General features: G+C 49.5%; 1 protein-coding gene across 1 annotated transcript in view; it reads right to left on the reverse strand.

Moving 5' to 3' along the window:
• The window catches only part of DNAH1 (dynein axonemal heavy chain 1), a gene marked incomplete at both ends in the record, with an annotated part of 68388 nt that extends 66460 nt beyond the window's left edge, over positions 1-1928 (reverse strand). The window contains 2 exon segments of the mRNA XM_080350581.1: positions 1174-1246; positions 1836-1928. Of these exon segments, the coding sequence (XP_080206707.1) occupies positions 1174-1246; positions 1836-1928 (166 nt within the window).
• Positions 1929-20549: the final 18621 nt, after the last annotated feature.

Raw genomic sequence — 20549 nt, forward strand, 5'->3', positions numbered from 1 at the left:
AGCCCGGAATAAATATGATCCTAAACTTTTCCATTGTCCACACCAACATGGACACTTAGAACAATGTAGAGGAATCTCTAAAACGCAGAGGGTTTACTATAGCTCCTTCAGCCTCATGCATATCTCTTGCTTGGGGTCTTTACAGAATGGCCCTGATTTATATTTGTTGTCAGGGAGCACAGCTGTTCCAATTTTGTCACTTCATTGTTGCAAAATCCATGGCACCATCCATTATGGCACTTTGTGCACTATCAACTATTTATGTCAATACTTAGTGTTTCATTTGCATTTACATTTCCAGCTTGATAGCTTCTCCCCCCTTGAAGAAGCAGCAGATCATAAATAGAGATCTGTTTCCACTTGTTAGGGATGAGTCTAGCTTGTCAAGATTCACTTGAGGATGCATTCATTTGTCCTCACTCTTGAAAATAAATGTCACTTATAAGCACAGGAAGGTGGTATATATAGTTACCATCTTTCTCTAAGACTAAAATCCTCTCACACACACACACTTTTTCCCCACCTGCTGCCAGGCTATGATCCATATGCCCAGGAGTGCTCCAGGGGCCAGGTAAGCACTGGCAGACCTTCCAACCATGCTCTGTTTCTGTATTTGAGCATCTATGATACAACAAGCTCTTGTAAGGAGGTGGGACCAGCAGCCCCCTATACACAAAGACCCCTTGCATCTAGGGAGAACAAGCTGCTCTGGGGCACTGTTGGATGCAGAAGGAATAAATGAGAGAGGCCCATGATTTTGGCTATGGGTGTCCAGATCCTGAGTACAGCGCTCGTAGGCAGGTCCCATTTTCACAGGAAAGGGGCACTGCTGGTTCCATACACAATTATAATGTGTGCAAATTCAGTGCAAATTCAGGACCAACCTCCCCTAGGCAGCAATGCCACCTACCCTGAACGCTGGGGAGATATATCCAGGAGAAAAGGGAGCAGAGTTTTACCACCCAGTCAGATCACTTTGCTCCACCTCTAAATGAGATTCACTTTTCACGAGACATTCAAGCAGCTCAGCACCACTCCCGGCACTGACAGGAGAATGAAAGCAGAGCACTAACCTAGAGTCACCAGCCCACTTCCCAGCACGCTCAGTATAAGCAACCTTAAGAGTTCTGGCCCCATTTCTTGCCACGCCAGGTTTCCTCTCAGTATATTTACCTTCAGGGGTGTGCTGCTCGAGGTTCGCCTGGCTTACCAAAGAGTGGTACATGCGGGGGCCAGCACAAACATCCTGAAATGCAGCATGTGAGGGAAGCGTCAGAGAGAGCAGAGCACAGCTGTGGCACAGTGAAAGGGTGGGTTGCAGAGGTCCAGAGAGAGAGTGAGACTGTAAGACCCACTTCACCAGAGCTTTAGGGACAACTGAGACTGTGAATTCTGGTCAGAAAAGGCTCAAAGAGGCACAAATACCCGGAAACTTCAGCCCAATGCACAAAGGGGCAGGGGATTTTTCAGCAGAGTACAGCCTGGTGTCAGCTCAAAATGTGGATCAGGGGCTGATGAGGCAGGCGGTCATTAGGGTTTTACTTCCAAATATGACCTGCAGTCACAACTGTATGTGTGCCCTGCCATGCTGGCATCCTAAACCCGGGCAACACCACGACAACACAGATGGCATTGGCCATTGAGGAAGGCAACACAGCGATCATCAGGAAGAGCCTTATGGCTTCACTTTGTGAGGGTCAAGGTCTTGCACATAGGGCTCTGATCAAAACGAAGGGCTAGGACCTAGGGTGAAACCTGTATTTCTCCATACCAGGTGTACTGTAGGTCTTCCCATTTCAGAAGGACAGTGGTAAAGAATTGATCTTTGCACCTACCCTTGAGATGTTGGAGGCTCCTGGAGTGAGGACATCACCATAGAGCTTCTTTTGCCTAAAGGTGGAGAGTCTTTTTGGCCCCTGTTTGCACATATCGGGAAACAAGAAACTTGTTCCTTGACTGCAGTCACAGCCTGAAGCCTGATTACTGATATTGGGAGGCCTGGGGATCCAACCCAGAGATTCTGTCAAATCCTTCTTTGCTTTTTCCATCTTCTTAGGAGAACAGTGCTACGATGCAACCCTGTGCTCACTAGAGTGGAAAGACATTGAGCCTGTTAAACATTCAATCTTTGGTGCTCGTCCTCACCCTCCCACCGTGCTGCATATCGTTGGCTTGCTAAGATGAGTGGGTAACAAGGTAGGTTGGACCCCCTGCTTTGGTACCAAGTGGTGCCTCTGTGACCTGGGGAACATCAGTCTCACGTGGCTGACTTGATGGCTCACTAACCCTGGGGAAAGAGAGCACTTTATTATTCCAAATGGGTTTTGAAGGGGGAAAACCAGCAGTATATGCATGAAAAGCTGCTTTCCTGAAGCAGCAGGGGCTTCCCAGATCTGTGGCAGCATTCAGAAGGCTGCCAGAATCTGAGTAAACTGACACTACAAGAGAAATGCTACTTCTGCTCTACGCAAATCCCTTAAAAACCTTGTCACACTTGACTCCAGTGGGAATAGACTCCAGCCTAGATACCAACACAGCTACTCCCAGGTGTAAAGTCTGACTCTTTCATTTAAATAATTCAGGAAAGATGTTTAAGCATCACGTAACGAATATTAAAATATAGCCAGAAGCTCCCCTCTCTCTCCTCCTGCAAGGGATATTTTTGCTGATGATCTCAGCTCACAAATAATTTCTACCCATCCACCTTGGGAGACTCAAGTCCAAGCAAATATCACAGCTGTACAGCTTTATTTTATAAAAACCTTTGCGCACTGAGAAATACTAATTAAGAGAAGCCCTCAGACTTCTGACACAATGACACTGCAGCCCATGATTTTAGGCTTCTCTAAACACAGAGATTACTACTGTAAGTAATTAGTACAGCTAAAGTGACACAAGCCCCTCCAGCCTGCACACACACGCACCGATGTGATGATGTACACATACTCACATATCTTATTCCTATAAATTATGAGTCAAAGCTCTGTGTGATGTCTCTCAAGGATACTCTGAGTGCAATATGGCTTATTCATCAATTCCTGCTCAGGGTTAGACCCAGACTCCTCATCCAGCCCTACCTGACTAACAGTTTGTGTCCTGCATCATTGCCAGGACCCACATGTCTGCCCTGCTGAATTTCAGAGGCCAAACCTCTGCAACAGGCTGCTACACGGGAACCTTCCAGCTTGCCAGAGCTAAGCATCAGAAAGACCTTGTCTGGGCTGGTAGGACTCAGTAGTACCTGTCTGGAGTCTCATCCAGACATGGAGGTGACAACACGGCATCCCTTCCTGCCACGTCCTCTCTGCTCTGCTTTTGGATGGAGTGAAGACTCTGTCCATCCTATACTCTTGATCAGAAAGGGCAATGTTTTCTAATTTTCACCTTGCTGCCTGTCTGCAAGAATGAATCGGGTACACTCAGCAGAGAAAGCATGACACGCGTGCCAGAGATAACTGTGCTGCTTTATTACTGCAGGTTCAAGCCAGTGCACAATTTTGAGAGGTTGATTCAAAAAAGAAATCAGATAATAAATCAAGGTTACCATGATGCGAATCCTTTAAGTGAAATGGAGTAAACGAACAGATTGGAGAGACTTGGGAGACAAGATCAATAATACCCCCTCCCCTTGTTCAAGATAGAAAATCTCAAATATTTCTCCTCTCAGCTTCTCTGTGGTGCAGCAACTAGAACCTCGTACCCTGAAAAATGAATTTTCCATGGAGGATTTTGTTTTTATTAGCTATTTCATGCTCTGGCCATATCTATTTTAGCAGCCCAGCAGGACTGATTGCTATCAGCCAAGATCCAAGGGTTCCTGATGAATCACTGCTGGACCGTTTCGTGCCTGCTGCACTGGCACAGAGAACAGCAGCAAGGTGGAACAGCCCTGGGGTGGCTCTCCTGATGTGTCACCGCAACATCCTCTTCCTGGGAACAGGAGCAGAGGTGGCAACATGACTTGCTGCATTTTTACCTCTTAGCACCCCAAAAAAAGCTAACTCTGGAATGCAAGGTTCATCTGAACCTTTACTGGGGTGAGCAATTGAGCCCACTCCCGATTCAGCAGGACTGGCTATCTCTGCCTAGAACCAAAATGATGTGGATGTTGCCAATGATGGCTGAGTTCCCGCAATAGGGAAAGTGTGCACTGAGCCTGCCCACAGCACACCTAACTCTTCACTGCTTTGCTCCCCCTGTGCTCACCCTCCATAAAGTCCTTCCCGAGCACTTATCTCAAAATAAAACAAACCCCTACTGAGTGTCCAGCTCAAAACATCCATCTATCACGCTCTCCCAGCTGCACAGAGGGAGGGTCTGGTGTTTGTAACTGCAAATAAACCTGACACACACCATCCAAAATAAAGAACAAAACAAAGCCTCCAAAGTTTTCCCAGCAATTCCCCAGACAGACGAGTAAAACAGCTTGTCTGAGTGTGTTAAAACTGATATACAAATGGGAGAACTGCTAAGCACAAAGGGAATCCTACTCTCCCGCCACCCCGGCTGCTGGGACGTGGCCAGGGGTTCCAGCAGGGTTTCCCAGAGCTCAATGGGGAGCTCGCTCCGGTGCCAGCCTCCAGCGAGGGGGTGCTTCAGTGCTCCCACCCAGCTCTCGTGAACAGTCTCCAGGTTGGTTTAAAAGACCTTGTCTCTTTTATTCAGCCTAGCTGCTGAGCCAGGGGTTTATTGCAGAGCAGTTCACACTTCCACAGCCTTTAACTCTACTGATGGCACCTCCTGTCTCCTCACTCCCCAAAACAAGGACCAGCAGGCAGACTGCCCTCCCCACCCCCCATCCGAGGGTGACCCCAGACCCTCACCCCCAGGCAGCAGAGCTCGGTGTGGATTGCTGAGGCAGCCAGGGCTCGGGTTGCAATGGGAAGGGAACACCTTCCATCTCACCGGGAGCACACAAGGGCAGCTCGAGCCTTCAGCCAGCAATGGCCCATGGTGAGAAACAACCCAGGGCCCTGTGTGTCACACTCCGGCTGCTGCGGCCGCATTCCGCGTTCGCAGCCTTCAACCCCTTCCCACTCGGTGGCCCTTCCACAAGGGGAGGTTCAAAGCTGGGATAAGGAGAAGAGATGTCTCCTGAGAGCAGACCCTCAGCCTCCCTCCATAACCCTTCACTCTGCTGCCCCTATATATTCAGGAGCATCTCTCCACTCTTCAGTGGCAAACATCAGCCTGCACCAAGCTGTCCCAGGTTTAGCTACAATAAGCTTTGAAAAGCTGTTCACCACTGCTGAAACACCTATCTTCCTGGCAGCTCAGTCATGCTCTCTCACACCTGAAAAGCATTTTTCCTAGATACACCAGGTGCATTGTATTATGCTAAATTGAACTATTCAAAATGAGAGCATACTCTAATAGCATTGCTGACACAACATTAGCTATAGCGTCTGTGTGTCATCGTGGCAAAACTATAATTACAATTTCTCAGTAAATCCAGGCTTTTCATATCCAAGTCAAACTCCCACATGTCTTTCTCACTGTCTGGTATGAGCTTTTTGATCTGTTGCCTCTACTTTGATTCTTTGATCCAAAGCTTTGACAAAATGGACTTTTTTCTGTCAAATAAGGTTCAAAACAGCTAAAAATTGCAACAGAACAAGAGAAAAGTACTTTAAAAATAATCTAACCCCAAAGCAAAACTGCAGATTGAAATCTAGTAGTCATTTATCTGAAATCTGTTTATCTATGGACTGGACAAAACCACAACTACAGCACCATCCAGACACCAACATGTAGAAATTCCTTCTTCTTGTAATTTGAGCCAGATAATATAAGCTCTGACAAGGCAATGCGCTCTCAAACTGCTTTAAACATTATCCGCTACTTCAAATCTCTTCTACTTTAAAAAAGTAATTTCGAGTTTTATAACAGCCCATTCCCTCCAACATTTTGCGTGGTTTTAAAATTGATTTTCCTCCGGGTTTTTAAATGCATTCCTTTCTCCGTGGGAAAGCACCACACAACGGCCACCAGAACCTGCGTACGCAGTGGGGGAAACAGCAAGAGTGACGGCAAACGGTGTTCTCATTACAGAGGACATTAACGACCAGGTTACACCGCACGCTCTGAGGTTTCAGCCACGGCGGGTGCTACGAGACACCACAGCAAGGATTTAGACCGTGACTCCCGACAACGCCCGTTCTGTCGAGCACAACAGCCCCGGTCGCCAGCGGGGTGCGGGAGCAGCAGCCCCAGGGCAGTCGCTAATTGTGGGGATGGGACAGAGCCAGGCACCCCGCAGAGCAGCCCACCAACCCCAGCTTTGCACGAGCGGAGGGGGACACCCACTTATGCTGGACCGGGGAAAACACGAGGGGTGATCCTCATAGCCCACACCTGCGTGTCCGTTCGTCTGTCTATCCGCCTGCCCGGCCCCCACCCCCCCGCCATTGTCCTGCCCGTCCAGGCTGCTTTCCTCCCCCACCGCGAAGCCCAGCCAGGAGCGGCCTCATTCCCCGTTCCAGCCCCTCCTTAGACCCCGGAGCCCCGGGCTCACTCCCGGCCGAGCCTGCGGCGGCACTGCCCGGAGCGGGGGACCCCGGCCCGGCCGTCCCCGGCGGGCGGTACGCACCGGCCGGCCCGCTGCGCCGCGGCTGCACGTAACCCCCGCCGGCAACGTTGCTACGGGACGAGAGAACAGGCACAACAGTCCAGCTCGAGGGGGTGGCTCCCCCCGCGCCGGCGGTTGGGCTGGTCCGGGGGAGGCGCCGGGCAGCGCGGGCCGGGCAGCCGCATGCCCGGAGAAGGGGGAGCCGGCTCCTCGGGCTGGGGGGCTTCCCGGGGCAGCTGCGGGCAGAGAGCGGCTGCCGGGGTCCCCACTGCCAACTCGGAGCCACCAACGCCACCTAAGAGCTGCCACAAAGCCCCCAGTACCGCCTCGGAGCCACCATCACTGAGCCAGCCATCACAAGGTCGCCGCAGACACACCAGTGCCATCTCCGAGCCCCCACCACTGAGCCCCCATAGAGCCCCCCCTGCCACCTTAGAGTCATCACTGCACTATCAGTGAGCTACCACCATGATCGCCCCAGGGCCACCCCGGAGCTGCCATAGGGCCACTACAGAACTGCCACCAGAGGCCACCGCCACTGATGTGATATCACTGCCACCAAGCCACCAGCACCACAGAGCCACCATCAGCTCTGACCTTCCAGGGCTGCCAGCCCCAGGATGTGGGTGCTGAGCCATCCCACGGAGGAGCTGGTCTATCCCACGGAGGAACTGGTCTCCAGCGAGTGCCTCTGGAGGCAGCCCCCATTCCCTATGCAAGGGATGTGAGGGGCTGGGTGTCTGCTTCTCCGGTGGCACCTTCCATGCCAGCTGGCTGCCAGCCCCACCGGCAGCTGTCCCGGAAGGTCCAGCAAATCCCTGTTTCAACCCATCCCCAAAAACATTGTAGGTGGGCAGGTTGTGGGACGTTGAGCTGCATGATGGCTTGTCTACAGCCAAGCTTATGTGCCCATGGAATTCTTGAGCAATCATATCTAGAGGGTCATTTCACGTGCGGACGTGTGTTTACCACCAATGTGCTACAATCCTGGAGAACACATCGCACCCTGCCCAGGGAAAGGTGGCACAGGGAAGGTCCCAACCAGCTTGTCCATCAGGGGTGAGATGGTGGGGAAGGGACAAGCAGTGCCAGCCCTGCGGGGGAGTGAGGTTTGGATTATTTTGGGGGAGATGGAAGAGATGGAAGGAGCAGAAAGGAAGGATTTTGAGAGGGGAAAACAACAACAAGAAAACACACCACAAAAAACCCCACAAATCCAACCAACCAAACAAAACATAAGAGATCTACTGGGAAGGATGGCAAAGGGCAGAAGAGGAGAAGGAAAGGATGAAGCAGGAGACCAGAGACCAGCCAGTCCCCTAGTGCAGGAGGGGACCCATGGGCAGGTAGATGGGCAGGGGCTGCTTTGTAATCACTTCGCCCCCCACACCTGCCAGCCCTGCCCAGGCAGGCAGAGAGCTGAGAGTGAGTCCTGCTGCTGCACAGGTCTGCACCCGGGGGAGGTATGAGCCCCAGAAACCAGGACTGGAGCAACAGGGCTCTGCAGGGCTCCCTGCAGACAAAACACCCAGCAGGCTGGCTGGCCAGACACCTGTCTGGCCTTGCATGGGGGCAGAGGGTCAGGCAGGGTGGTACCAGGGCTGGGGTGAGGGGACATGCCACGGGGAGGCAGCAGAGCCCAGGTGATGGGCACCGGGTCCTCTCACTGACTGGGCACTGGCACCAGCTCGGCACTGGATGCAAAAGGCCTGTGAGTCAAGGGTGGAGGAGGCACTTGTACCATCCAAAAATTTGCAAGCAAGGGGATGTGAGGTTTGGGCAGAGAGAGGTGCAGGCTGAGCCTTGAGGCTCACAAGCTTCTCCCAACAAGAAAGCTCCCTCCCAGCAATGCTCAGCTCCTGCCAAGGCGTTCTCCGGATCACCTTGGTGCAGCAGGGAGGTCTCTGCGGACTCGCACCCCATGCTGGACTGCCCCTGACCCTGCTCAATGCAGCGGCTGCTGGAGAAACTCCCAGGTGTAGGTACTCTGTCATACTGCTGTCATACTGCCAGCCTCATCACTATTTAAGAAGGGAGCACATGCTGGCTTGCCTTGATTAGGTTTGATATAATTACAGCTCTTGCTGGGGTTCCCAGGAGTCACATCCCAGATTCTTCTGGCTGGGAAGAAGCGATGGTGAAGTCCCTTTGCATGGGAAAAGTATCCAGCCACTTCACACCTGCTTTGCCTCCCCTGCAGCAGGTTGGGATTTAGAGGCGGGCTTGCTGTCCCTGCAGTTGGCTGTGCTTCATTTTTGACCAGGCTTTCAAAGTTCGACACAAAATGCTTCAGCAAGACAGGAGATGAAAGCCGAGCTGCTTCAACTGGCTGGGCCTTCACAAACCCACCAGGCCAGAACAGCGAGCAGACAGGTGTGTGAGCCACCCCGCTCTCCACCCGTGTGCTGCCATGACAGATGCATTTCCGGACCTGCCTTCAAAAGGGCTTTCTGATTCCCCAGAGACTCACTCCCAGGGGATGCAGCAGGGTGCACCAACACCATGTCCCGCTTCCACGGGTGCTCCTTTAGCCCAGGATGTCCAGGCAGGGGAGTGTGAGACCCCATCACTTGCAAAAGGCAGGTTCGGAGTGGCAGTGGCCGCAGTCAGAATATCTGAGCATCTCTGTGATTTTTCCTTCTAGCATCAGTTCGAGCTGAGATACTGTCCCCAGCTGTGCCACCACAGAAAGCTTAGCATTGTCTTTCTTCTGACAGTCCTTCTTCCTGTTCCTTTTCTGTCATGGGCTCTTTTGAGGCCACAGATCCACCCATACTTACAGGTGATGCTGAGTTCCAAAGCTAATGGTTCTTTAAGAAGAGGTTCCCAAGTCCCTGCTGAAACAGGCTGATCAGTGACTTACCCGCAACTTTCCCTAAGGCGAGGCTGTTTTGGGAGAAGGAAAACACTGCTCTCCCTGTCCAACCAGGCAGATGACTGGTGTGGTGAAAGCATGAGCAGGTGTTAGCAGGGTCTGGACCCACAGTAAGGGAGAGGGCTCTCATCTCCTCCAGTTGCCAGACATGAGAATCAGTCCAGTTTCAGTAGGTGTTAGGATGTGAGCTGGCACTGGGAAGGGGAAATATATGTAACGTGCAAATGGTTTATTCTGTCTCTGAAGCTCTTTTCTTGTTGAAGAGCCCAGCTCCTTTCTTTCATTGTCCATGAGCTGTTGAAACCACCTTTCCTCCCATTCACTTTTACTCTCTTGGCTCTCAGGCATCCATCCCAAAGCAACAGCTCAGAAAACAACATTGCCAGGGCAGCATACCACAGCAAAGCTCACTTCTACAGAGAGCAGCCTTCTTCTAGTTATGGGAGGAATAATTAAATATCAAAAATTCCCACTTCTGTGGACCTTAGAGATGATGTGCTGGTTGCTTTGTTTCATCACTTGCACATACCTGACGTGGGTGGCAGGCCCTTCAGATTTAGCAGTGTTTCCGTACTCACCCCCCTACATGTTGCTGAAGGTGTAAATGATCCTCAAAGCACAAGGCCACTGGAGAATAAGGCTCTAGATTTCTCTGTCTCCACACCTACATGCCTTCCCACACACAAGATACAGCATTAATCTAGAGTAAAACACTACATGTTGATAATGCTAACAGTACATTTGACAGAAACTCCTTAGATCGAACCCCGGAATGCAAACTCACAAGAAAGTCACAAAGCAGGGACAGTCAGGACAAGGTCTGGCTTCATGGCACCTGTGCCCTTCTAAAGAAGCAGTTTGATTCTAGGAAGGTGATATCAAGCCTGATTCACCTTATATTCCTCCTACTTTCAACAGCACTATCAGTGCAAGGCTGTTACCTTGAATTCAGGCAGGCTGGGACCAGAGGAGCAGTTCATAGCAGCCAGCTGCAAATTCAGTGTTTTCCAACAAGTTTTCACTGCAGCCTCAAAAAGTGAATGAGATTTTGACCCCAATAGAGTGTAATTTTTTGTTGCTTAGCTTCCTCCCTAACCCACGCCACCAAGTAATCTCCCCAGGGTACGTCCTTTCACATTCGGGCTCACACTGTCAACCCAGCCAGAAGGTTGCCCCCAAGGGCTTTGCAGGCAGAGGTTGCTTCTCCAAGGAAGGTGCACAGAATGTGTGGGGCTGGCCAAAATTGGAAATATGACAGTGAGGATTGCCAGGGCCAAGCCTGAAGAGGCGGGGAGTGGTGGTGATGGAGAGGCTAAGCAAGCCTCAAGGACGAGATCTCAGCAGGGGCAGGCAGAGAAGCTCACAGTAGGCATCTTTTACACAACTGGTTCAGGCTCAGCTGAAATGGCCAGAACTGTCTCGAACACAATGCTGCTGTCTTCTCCATAGGGCTGCAGGTAGAAGGAGCCTGTCAGCCACCAGTGAGCTGGGAGACTTTTCCAGAAGAAGACTATATGTTGTTTATAGGGACTTTGATTCCAGAGAGGGTTAGCAGCAGCAATGCTCTTGAAGATCCCACCGTCTGGCTTCCAAACCCCTTGGGGTTGGACCCTTAAATTCCTCAGAAGCTCCAGCCAGATAAATGGTCAGATTTCATGTGGCCTGAGGTGACATGCAGACAGGTCATTTGTCAGGACATGCACAGGGGGCTTGGAGCTCCGTAGGTCCCCCAATAAATATGGTGCAGGCACTTCCCCGTCTTCCTTAAGAGACAACATCAAAATGGAGCCGTCAGTCTAACCGCTGGCACCCAGGAGCATCAAGGTAGGTGGTTGTAGCCTTTCAATTGCTGAGAGGGAACTGTTGACAGCAGTGACACAAGTCATCTCAGGTAAGAATACAAGGGTCTGCCTCATGAGGAAGCCAATATGCCCAGTCTGTATTGGGGAGGAGGTAGCCTGAGAGGTGATATTTCCTGGCATTCTTCAGCAATTTCAGAGATTCACATATAAGCACTCTTCAAGCATGCAAAACACAGCACTCAGGAGGATATAGATAGAGCCTGCTCTCTTCTAGGAAATTTATCACCCGCCCCCAGCGAAAATGATCCCAAAAGAACTGCAAAACATTTCTGAAGAGCTACGAGCAGTCTTACAACTCAGGCATTCCCACACAACGTACAGGGACTGAGGTCCTCAGATGATTAATTTGGAATGACCAAGGAAGTCCAGCGGGACGCCTACACTTTTATCATTTTTTTTTTAATAGCATCAGGAGAAGTGACTTGCTCACTTTTAGAAAGTCTAGAATCTTTCCTTGAAGCTTCTAGAGGAACATCAAGCTTTTCACAAGGGACATCTTGGCTCCCCACCATAAGAGCACCTGCTGGGGGGTGTGGGGAGCTCTGGTTCAAGTCTGTGGTCTGGACTAGAACCATCAGGCTCAATATTATATCTCCTCTCAGCAGGTTAGAGTCAAAATAGTCTGATTTTGAGCAAAAATGCCATCCCTTGCTGACAAACAGTAACAGATTCCTGTGAAAAGCCCTTCTTTCAACCAACTGCCATTTGATCAAGGAATCCTCAATCTGTTCAGATATTTTCCACTTGAAAGCACACACCAAAAGCTGGGAGAGATCCCCATCTGAACAGCACCACTTCAGAAGCTGTACAGAGCAGGGCCTGAGCCGGTGTGCTGCACAGAACAAAATCAATGCATTTCTTTGCACCAGACCTTAGAAGAAATGTGACACCATCAGAAGCAGAGATTCAAGCATGCCAGTATGTTAGAGTGGCATCTTTAAACACAAGAGGACAAAATGTTTTTGCATTTACAGTGACTTCAAAACATACCTTCTAGACATTTGTTCATCAGGTGATTTATGGCACCAGGTGCCAGCCTGACTTCCTGCCATCAGTAACACAGCACTGTCAATGTCTGGGATTTCGTATCATTTATCTGGCTGGTCCATCTACTCTTGAAGTACCTTCTCACTTAGCAGTGAATTTTGCTGTAAAGAGCCCTCTCAGACACAGAAAACCAACTAAAAATACTTATTTTTAGCAAAAAAGCAAAACCTCAAGTGTTATTTGCTGTTTTCCATTTGATTTTTGTATGCAACTGATTGTTGTAGCAATGTAAATGTGAATATGAATATACATATGAAACCCAGAGGAGAATGGAAGTCAAGCTTGGACATAACCTTTTGTTGCAAATCAGCCTGCCCACCCTGCACCACGTATAAAGGGAACTGCTGGGAGGAGATTCCTTAAGCTTAAGGTTGAGCTGCTTCTGGCCAAAGGAAGCGTCGCCCATTTAGTGAGTGCCAAGCCTTTTTGCTCAGTGGAAGGAACAGAGCTCAGTGTAGCCAAAATCCAAAGGAAGCCATGGGTTTGTGCTGCTCGAGGGAGACATAACTGGGAGAAACTGAGCAATCAAGTCAGAAGAATTATAGCTTTCAGATGCATATCGTCATCTCGCTAATTCCTACCTCTCCCCTACTCCCTCCTCTGCTGACGCTCCAGTCCCCACTTCAATACCTGTCAGGTCCTTTTAGAGAGCTGACATTTCCATTCCTGACATTTTCTGCAGCTCCATCTGGGAATTAACGGCCGGATATTAGCAGCAATGGGGCCGTTTATCATAATTAGTCTCATGAAGCTACCAAGCATCCAACTATTTTTCATCAGCACCAAGGAAATAAACTGCAGAACCCAGCAGACGAGACGGACGATTTATTTATTGATTGATTTATTTTTGTCTGTCAGGATGTGGCTTTAAACTTTGTCGAGATGAGCAGTGTTTCTTGAAGGCAATGACGACATCAGGGCTGGCTTGCCTAGGGTGTGCAAGCTGCAGAGAAGAGGCCTGGAACCCCCTTCCCCAAGACAGCGAGGAGGCATTGGTTACCCTACATCTGCTTTAGCTTCCCACTGATATAAAATGACAAGTGGCAACAGGTTGAGCCCTGGCTGGACAAGCTCAGGAAGAGACAGTCACTCACACACGATGGCATCACGAAGGAAAGCCATCTCCAGCCATGCCTTTTCTTCCTCATCAGGAAAACAAACCAAGGGTGCCATTTACCCCACGGGAGGTGGTTCACAGACCAGCAGCTCCAGGACTGTCATTTGGCTGGGTGTGCCAGGTCAACCTCAGACCTTAATGCGAAAAGGAGGATGCTGCAGACAGCACACATGTCTCTGTCACATTCCAGAGGTGTCTTGGAATGGACAAAACTGTTTTCCTACGTCGTGCTACTTGGAGCAGGGTGAAGTACTGGCTTGTTGTCTTCCTTCCCCAGATGATCAGCAGGGAAGTGCAGGGAGGCAAAGTCTCATGCACAAGAGAGATCAGACCGGGTCCCCTGCGGGTAGGGGAAGACCCTTGGAAGGGTCTTGGAAGGGCTGGGATTCACCATCTCCAGAGGAGATGAGGTCCACCCAGTAGTAGCTAACACCCACTGCACTCTCGATCTTGCTTTGTAGAGGCCAGCACAATACACTGTATTTCTGTGAGCACTACACTGTGTTCTGAGGGCTTGGGTACTCAAGAAATAGATCAGAGCCTGCAGTCCTCTCCGGGAATAGCTGGTCATTGAGATCCACCAGATGTTGCTATCCATCCTGATGGCTACCATGCTGAGCAAGAAGCTATTGCTGGTTTCAGTAGCTCTTCTACCACCCTACAAGTCTTGACAACCATCTCAGAAGTATCGAACGGAAGGAGACGAGAGACCCCTGCAGCGGTCAGCTGCCTTGTACTGCACCGCTCTGCACGGCTTGTAGTCTGCAGCTGGAGCTCCTCTGCTGGCAGCCCTTCCCTGTCTAAGCAAGAAATGAGAAATGCAAAGCTGTGTGGAGCTTCTGACTGGAGCGAGGCACAAAGTTCTCCCAGGCTCCTGCACCCAGTGTTGCTCTTCCCTCTATCCCCATAAAAACCCACAAGGTCTTGCTACAACCCATCTGCCTCAGTGCTCACCTGCAGCAGACCCAGCTTCTCTCCAGCAGGCTGATTATCAAGAGCTTTCCATCCTGAGGTTTGCTATGCAAACATCAAACATTTGTGTTTAAATATTACACTCTTCTGCTGATGTGAAGCTGGTAATTACAGCCAGATGGGACCTGGCTCACAGGCAGACACAGGGCCCACACACTGCTGGATGGTGGCTTTTTTTTGCAAAACCGTGTGGACAACCACCAGCAGAAATATCAGAAAAGCTGAACATAATTAAAAACAATTTTTAAAAAAAGTTTCCAAATATATCACACAACATATTCCAGGTGAGCACTAAGTGTTCCTGGCTGCAGTGCCTGGCAGCCTCCATGCTATACCTGGGACATGATCCAAGCCAGCATGCCTGAGCCTTACATCCCTCCAGGCACAGCGTGACAGTGACATGCACTGATTTGGTATTAGCATCTCCTGCAGCACCAACAGGTTCTGATCCTGTGAAGCCTTCTTCAGCCAAGCAAGAGCTTTTTGTTGCATGTGGGCCTGATTCAGCCCACACTACAATCTATCAAAGCAGCCCCTGCAAATGTGCTGCAGCCCCAGGGCCACCACACTGCCAGCATAAGTTTGCACCTTCTGCTGCCTCCTCACCTGCTAAGTTGAGATCATCTACCCTTTGCACACCTGCACACAGTTCTGCCTTGCACAAGCTGCCCAAGGTAGGAAGCACTTCATTTTCTACCTGCTCTAGGTCTGATTCTGTTCAAGGCAAAACAAAACCATTGCAGTGAGTCATGGATTTTTTTTCCTCCTAGCCCATCATCCATATTCACATTCAACACCTGATTGTATTTTGAATAGATAATCCTCTCCCTCCCTGTTTCTTTCCTACACATCAAACAAACTCAAAAGGTGAGCAGGAACATACCAGTTCAAGCAAATGTCTCAATGTTTGTCCTGCCCAACATCTGTGCTATGTATACACACACCACCAAGTGCCCAGGAAACAAGCCTTCTCCTTGCTCTATGGACGTGACTGTGCTCCAGCAGCTAGAGTGATACAGACAATAACCACCATTTGCTGCCTGAAAGAGAGGCTGGATCTTGCCCATCACACACTATTTAAGTAGCTCTGGTAAAATTGCTGCAGGTGACACCACTTCAGGGGAAATGAGCTATAAAGATGATAGCCCTTTCTCTGCAAATTAGTTTAGCTCTGTTTAACCTCTATCTTACGGTGAGCTGGTAGTTTTCCCCTCTTTGTAACAAACACTCCATCACACTCTCAGGATGGTCCCAAGCCAAGTGGTGCAAAGCCAGAGCCTGGGCTCCTGTGCAAACAGCCAGGGATGTTTAATTCCCTAGGACAGCTGCTGAGATGTATTTTCTGTGCTGTAGCAGTTAGCATTACACAGCTCCCTGCTCCCCCATCCAGCCTGCCCAACAGGAGTCAGCAGCTCTGGTTACAAGGGAAAGACAGCAGAAAACAGAGGGGAAAAAAAAAAGGCATGTCTAGAAGATGTAATAGAAATAATTGTTTTGTGAGAAACAGTAGAGCCACAGCAAACACATGCTGTAATTTGAGACAAGTGCCAAGCCCTGACAGGCTTATGGAGGAAATCAGGATCAGCCTTGGTGAGAGATGGAGAAGGAAAGCAGGTAATGTGCACAGGGAGGTAGAAAGCTCTGATACATCCATCCAGGAGCTGCCCAGAAGCCTCTGCTCATCTGATTATCTTGACACTTCCTCTGCTGCCCTGACCTCACTTGGCTGCTCCTCTCTGCGGAGCTGCTTCTCCCTCTTCCTGTGCTGTGTGGGCTTCTCACTTCCCAAATCTTCCTCGAAGGACCATAAGTAGAGCTTTTCAAGGAAGTTTATTTCTGCTGTCATGTATCCCAGGAGACTGTTACCAGCCATGAAGGGCAGGTCCAGGCCCAGCTCCTCTCTGTTTTCTGCTCCGCATAAACAGAGCTTTGGCGTGCAGTTACCAACCCTTGTTTCTGCAGTAACCTTACCCGATGCTGCATGGGTCTGTGGAGCCTGTCTTGTACTACTGTTGCCTTCATGAATAATGGATCCCTCTCCACCTTCCTTCTCCTCTTCCCTGTTATGTTATCCTGCTTCATGTTGGGCATGTCTGATATGTTTGCCGTTTCCCTGGGGTTGAGCTGAGCACTCTGATTCCTGGATCCAGTTCCCCCCTTCCCAAGATGCAAGTGATGCACAAGAGGACACCAGGAAAAAATCAGGTGCTTATTAATATTAACAGAGGAATAAGCAGGATCTGCCTCTTGGGTTTTGTAGGGGTATTTCTATTGCTTCCAGTGAGGCTGTGAAGTTCATATTGTCAGGCCCCAGGAGCACCTTAAGCTGAGACCTGGATCCCCAGTTCTTGTCTGACCTACATTATGGGTGTATCCATCTCCAGTCTCGTCTCTGGCCCTGCCTCCTGGTTGGACATCAGACCCGTGTTGTAGCCTTGTCTCCAGTTCTGCCCCTGGCTCTCCTGCTCCTAACAGGACTCCCTGGATGGACCCTGGAGCTGGTTCGTCATCTTATCTTGTGTGGGACAGCCTTGACCCTTGTTACCAGCACTGGGATCTGCCTGCCAGGTTCAGATGCTGTGGGACTGTGCCCTAGTGAGGGCACTGCCTGTACTGGGGTCACCTTTGGCTCCTGGCTTGCCTTGCATTAGGGAACAGTTGATCCTGGCTGTTCCTAGAAACCTGTAAGCTTTCCTTCTCTTCTGGAATTTTGCATTTTAAACACAAAAAGTGTAGCTCCAGGAAAAAAAAAAAAAAAAAGGTTTCTAAAATGTCAAGTCTCTAGGACTAAAAGAAGCACATCTACATTTTTATGTGTTTTTGGTCAAGAGGAACATTTGGGACCGCTTTACAATGCAGTCTGGAGAATTTAATTTCCCTTTTTCCTGGAAATAACCAGCTTTACTCAGCTTTATCTGGTAAAGACCAGTATTTTAGCTTTATTCCTCTTCAGAAGCCCCAGGCTCAGCAGTAAGATAGCCCTGGTTTAAGCAGGGAATATGCTATGGTGTTTAGCAGCGTCATGGGTGTCTCTTCCCCTCAGGTCCTGCTGCAGTAGCACAGTGACCCAAGATGAGGACTCGGTTGAGTTCAGCCAAATATCTTCTGTGTGGCTTTGTAAGGTTTGTAGGTATGAAGGCCTGTCACAGCTGTGTGCTGGTCCCAGTTCATTGTCTTTCTTATTTGTCTAATCACTCCAGGCTATGAGAAGCACCAGCTTACATGCCCTTATGTGGGACTATGCCTTACCACTGTGTCTTCTTCTGCCAACTCCCCCAGCCCAGTTCTTCAATCTCTGCCATTGCACTTTGTGTTGCTGCCCCTGCAGATCTACCCCCTTTCGGGATTTTCCTGAGGCGAGCCTGTGTTAGCTGATATTTCCAAAAAGATCTGTGAGGATCTGAAAATCAAAGACAAGGGACAGCAAAAAACCTGCAACCAGGAGAGTGAAATCTGTGCGATTTGGGTGAAAGAGTAATGCTTCTAAAGGGAGGGGAAGAAAAGAAGGTCCTCAGTGAGAAGCCCTGGTGCCAGAGGCCCTTGGAAAGCCACAAAATCAGTTGCCTGGAAACTAATGATGCCCCTCGATATGGTCTGCAACAGGAAAATGCCACAAGTGCTATAATTCAGTCCACCAGCACTGTCTTTTTCTCTGGACTGAAGGGAAGAAGCAAAAAGAGGATTTCGTGTTCCATGGGTAGCAGGGTAGCAGGTAGCGGAACCTTGCCCTCAGCTCACAAAGGATTGCAGGCTCAGTGCTGTTGCATCTGAATGGTCAGTTCCCACAGCAAACCTCATGTCCTGAAGGTTAGAGGCTAAACCACATTGTTCCAATGCACTGACACCCTATACTGGTCGTTTTCAGGAGCCTGAGGAAAGGGTCACACACCATCTCTCCTCCAAGGACCTATCCATGGCTGCCAGCCCAAACAGTGCTAGGGGAGGTGGGTCTTCAGTCTCACCCAATATAATGAATAAACGCAATTAAGATATTCTGAAAAAGGATTGGAAAAACTAGTTTCTTCACGTCTCCAGTCAAAATTCAAGCTTCTGTTGTTCTGTCTGTCTTGTTATAGAAGATAGCTCCAAACAGCTAAAGCAGCCCTAGAGGTTGCTGAATGTATTTAAAACAAGAGAGACAACCCCATTTTCAGCAGGGTCAGAAGTATCAGTTGGGACTGCTCAACATTTCCCACTGTAAGACCAACTTTTCAGCTGATTGGAATTTTGACCAGCTTAGTGGTTTTCACTGAATTTTCTCTACAAGGCACCTACTTCTTAAGTTTGAGGGATGTATATGTATCTGTTTACTCTATCACCTTCTATAGATACTTAAAAATCATAGAACAGTTGAGGTTGACAGGAACCTCTGGACACCATGTAGTCCAGCTGCCTGGCTCAAAGCAGATTCAGCTCGAACAGGTTAATCAGGACCACATCTCATTAGGTTTTGAGTGTCTCCAAGGATGGAGACCCCACAACCTCTCTGGGCAGCCGGTTCCAGCATTTGATCACCCTTACGGTAAAGTTTTTTGTTTAATACTTAAACAGAAGTTCTGGTTCTTCCCAGCTCTTGCTGTCCCTGTGAAATATACCCGAATTTGGCCAAAATAAAAAACTCTTTGGCAAAAAGGACTATATAGGTGACTATTACAGAACAAAACATGCATGTATCTACACAAGCAAATCATCCAAAGTCCAATCTGGTTGCAGCATGAGAAATACTAGGCCAAAGTCATTTGCACAGACCTTAGGGTTTGGGTTTTTTTTATTGCACAGATTTTTAAAATTTTAATGTTAATTACACAGTTGAGCTATTTTCCAGAGGACCCCAATTCCTCCCACACACAGGACAAACATTGCATGGTTAGCAAAAGGTCTCGCAATACTTCATTTTCACTGTGTTGTTCAGTGCACAAAGCCTTAGGCAGGATTTACTGCACGTTATTCAATCTCTGCTGGGGAGGTAAGATTATTAGTCTCCTAAAAAGCTTTTCAGTCGAGTTCGCTAAAACAGCTGAATGTCTCAAAACTGTTAATGATTTTAGCTTTGCAACTCCCCTGCCAGAGGAAGTGTCTGCGCTACATCTGTTTTATGGAGAACACAACCTGAGCCCAGAAGGGCTAGAGGGATGGGATTTCTGGGGCATTGCATGGACGCACCTCAGGTGGGACATTACAGCGCCCTTAGAAAGGTGCAGCAGCTTCCCTTCAGGACAGGAGTCTGTCCCAATGCCAGCTGTGTCATGGCAGACACCTGGAAAATGAAGCACACACCAACATGGAAGGAGTTGCTTAACGGATCCCTGTGCCCGGTGGCAGCAGAGGGTCTGTGCTGGTACCGTACCCCAGCATCACACTGCCTTACTGTGCTCACTGGTGCCTAATCATTTCCCACAGCCCAGAGCAACGGGGGTATCGGTCATTTCAAATGACAAGAGACTGAGATTGTCCAAACCCGGGTCTAGGCTCATTCCAGTCTAGGCACTTTGCATTTAGAGGGGTGAGCTGGAAATAAAGAAAACACCTTGAGAGCCAAGCTTAGGCAGAGAGGTAGCACAAAGCATCTGGCGTGTGTCCTCCTGGCCCCGGGACTGGAGCCACGCAGCCTTCATCACACAGGTGGTGGCTAATCCCTGCTGTCCACAGCTGTTTCTATGATCCATGGCAGCACTAACCTGCTTGTCTGTAGTCCAAGGAACCTTTTGTCATCAGACTAGAGACCACCGCAGGGACCCGTTTTCCTGATTGCCCCTAGGAGGGGGATTTGGCTTTTGTTTAGGTGAATGCTTTCCTGATTCAGCATGGAAGCAGGGGAACACGACACATGTTTCAGGAATTAAATCCATTGCAGGAACTGAAAAGATCCTTGTCCCTAAAATGCTGATCCACAGTGTCAAGTGGGTGAGGGGTTGTGGTGGAGGGGGCACAGAGAATGAAGGAAGGTGGACAAAAAATGGTTGGCAAGGAGCAGGCTAAAGGCAGGTCTGAATGTCACCAGCTGCAGAGGAGAGGGGAGCCTCCTGTCTGTCCCTCCCTGCGTCTGTCTGTCTCCCTGCCCTTCCCTCTTCTGTACACAAGATGCAAGTCCCTGGGAGGCCCCTAATC

Source organism: Nesoenas mayeri (genome assembly GCF_963082525.1).
Source record: "Nesoenas mayeri genome assembly, chromosome: 10".
Lineage (NCBI taxonomy): Eukaryota > Metazoa > Chordata > Aves > Columbiformes > Columbidae > Nesoenas > Nesoenas mayeri.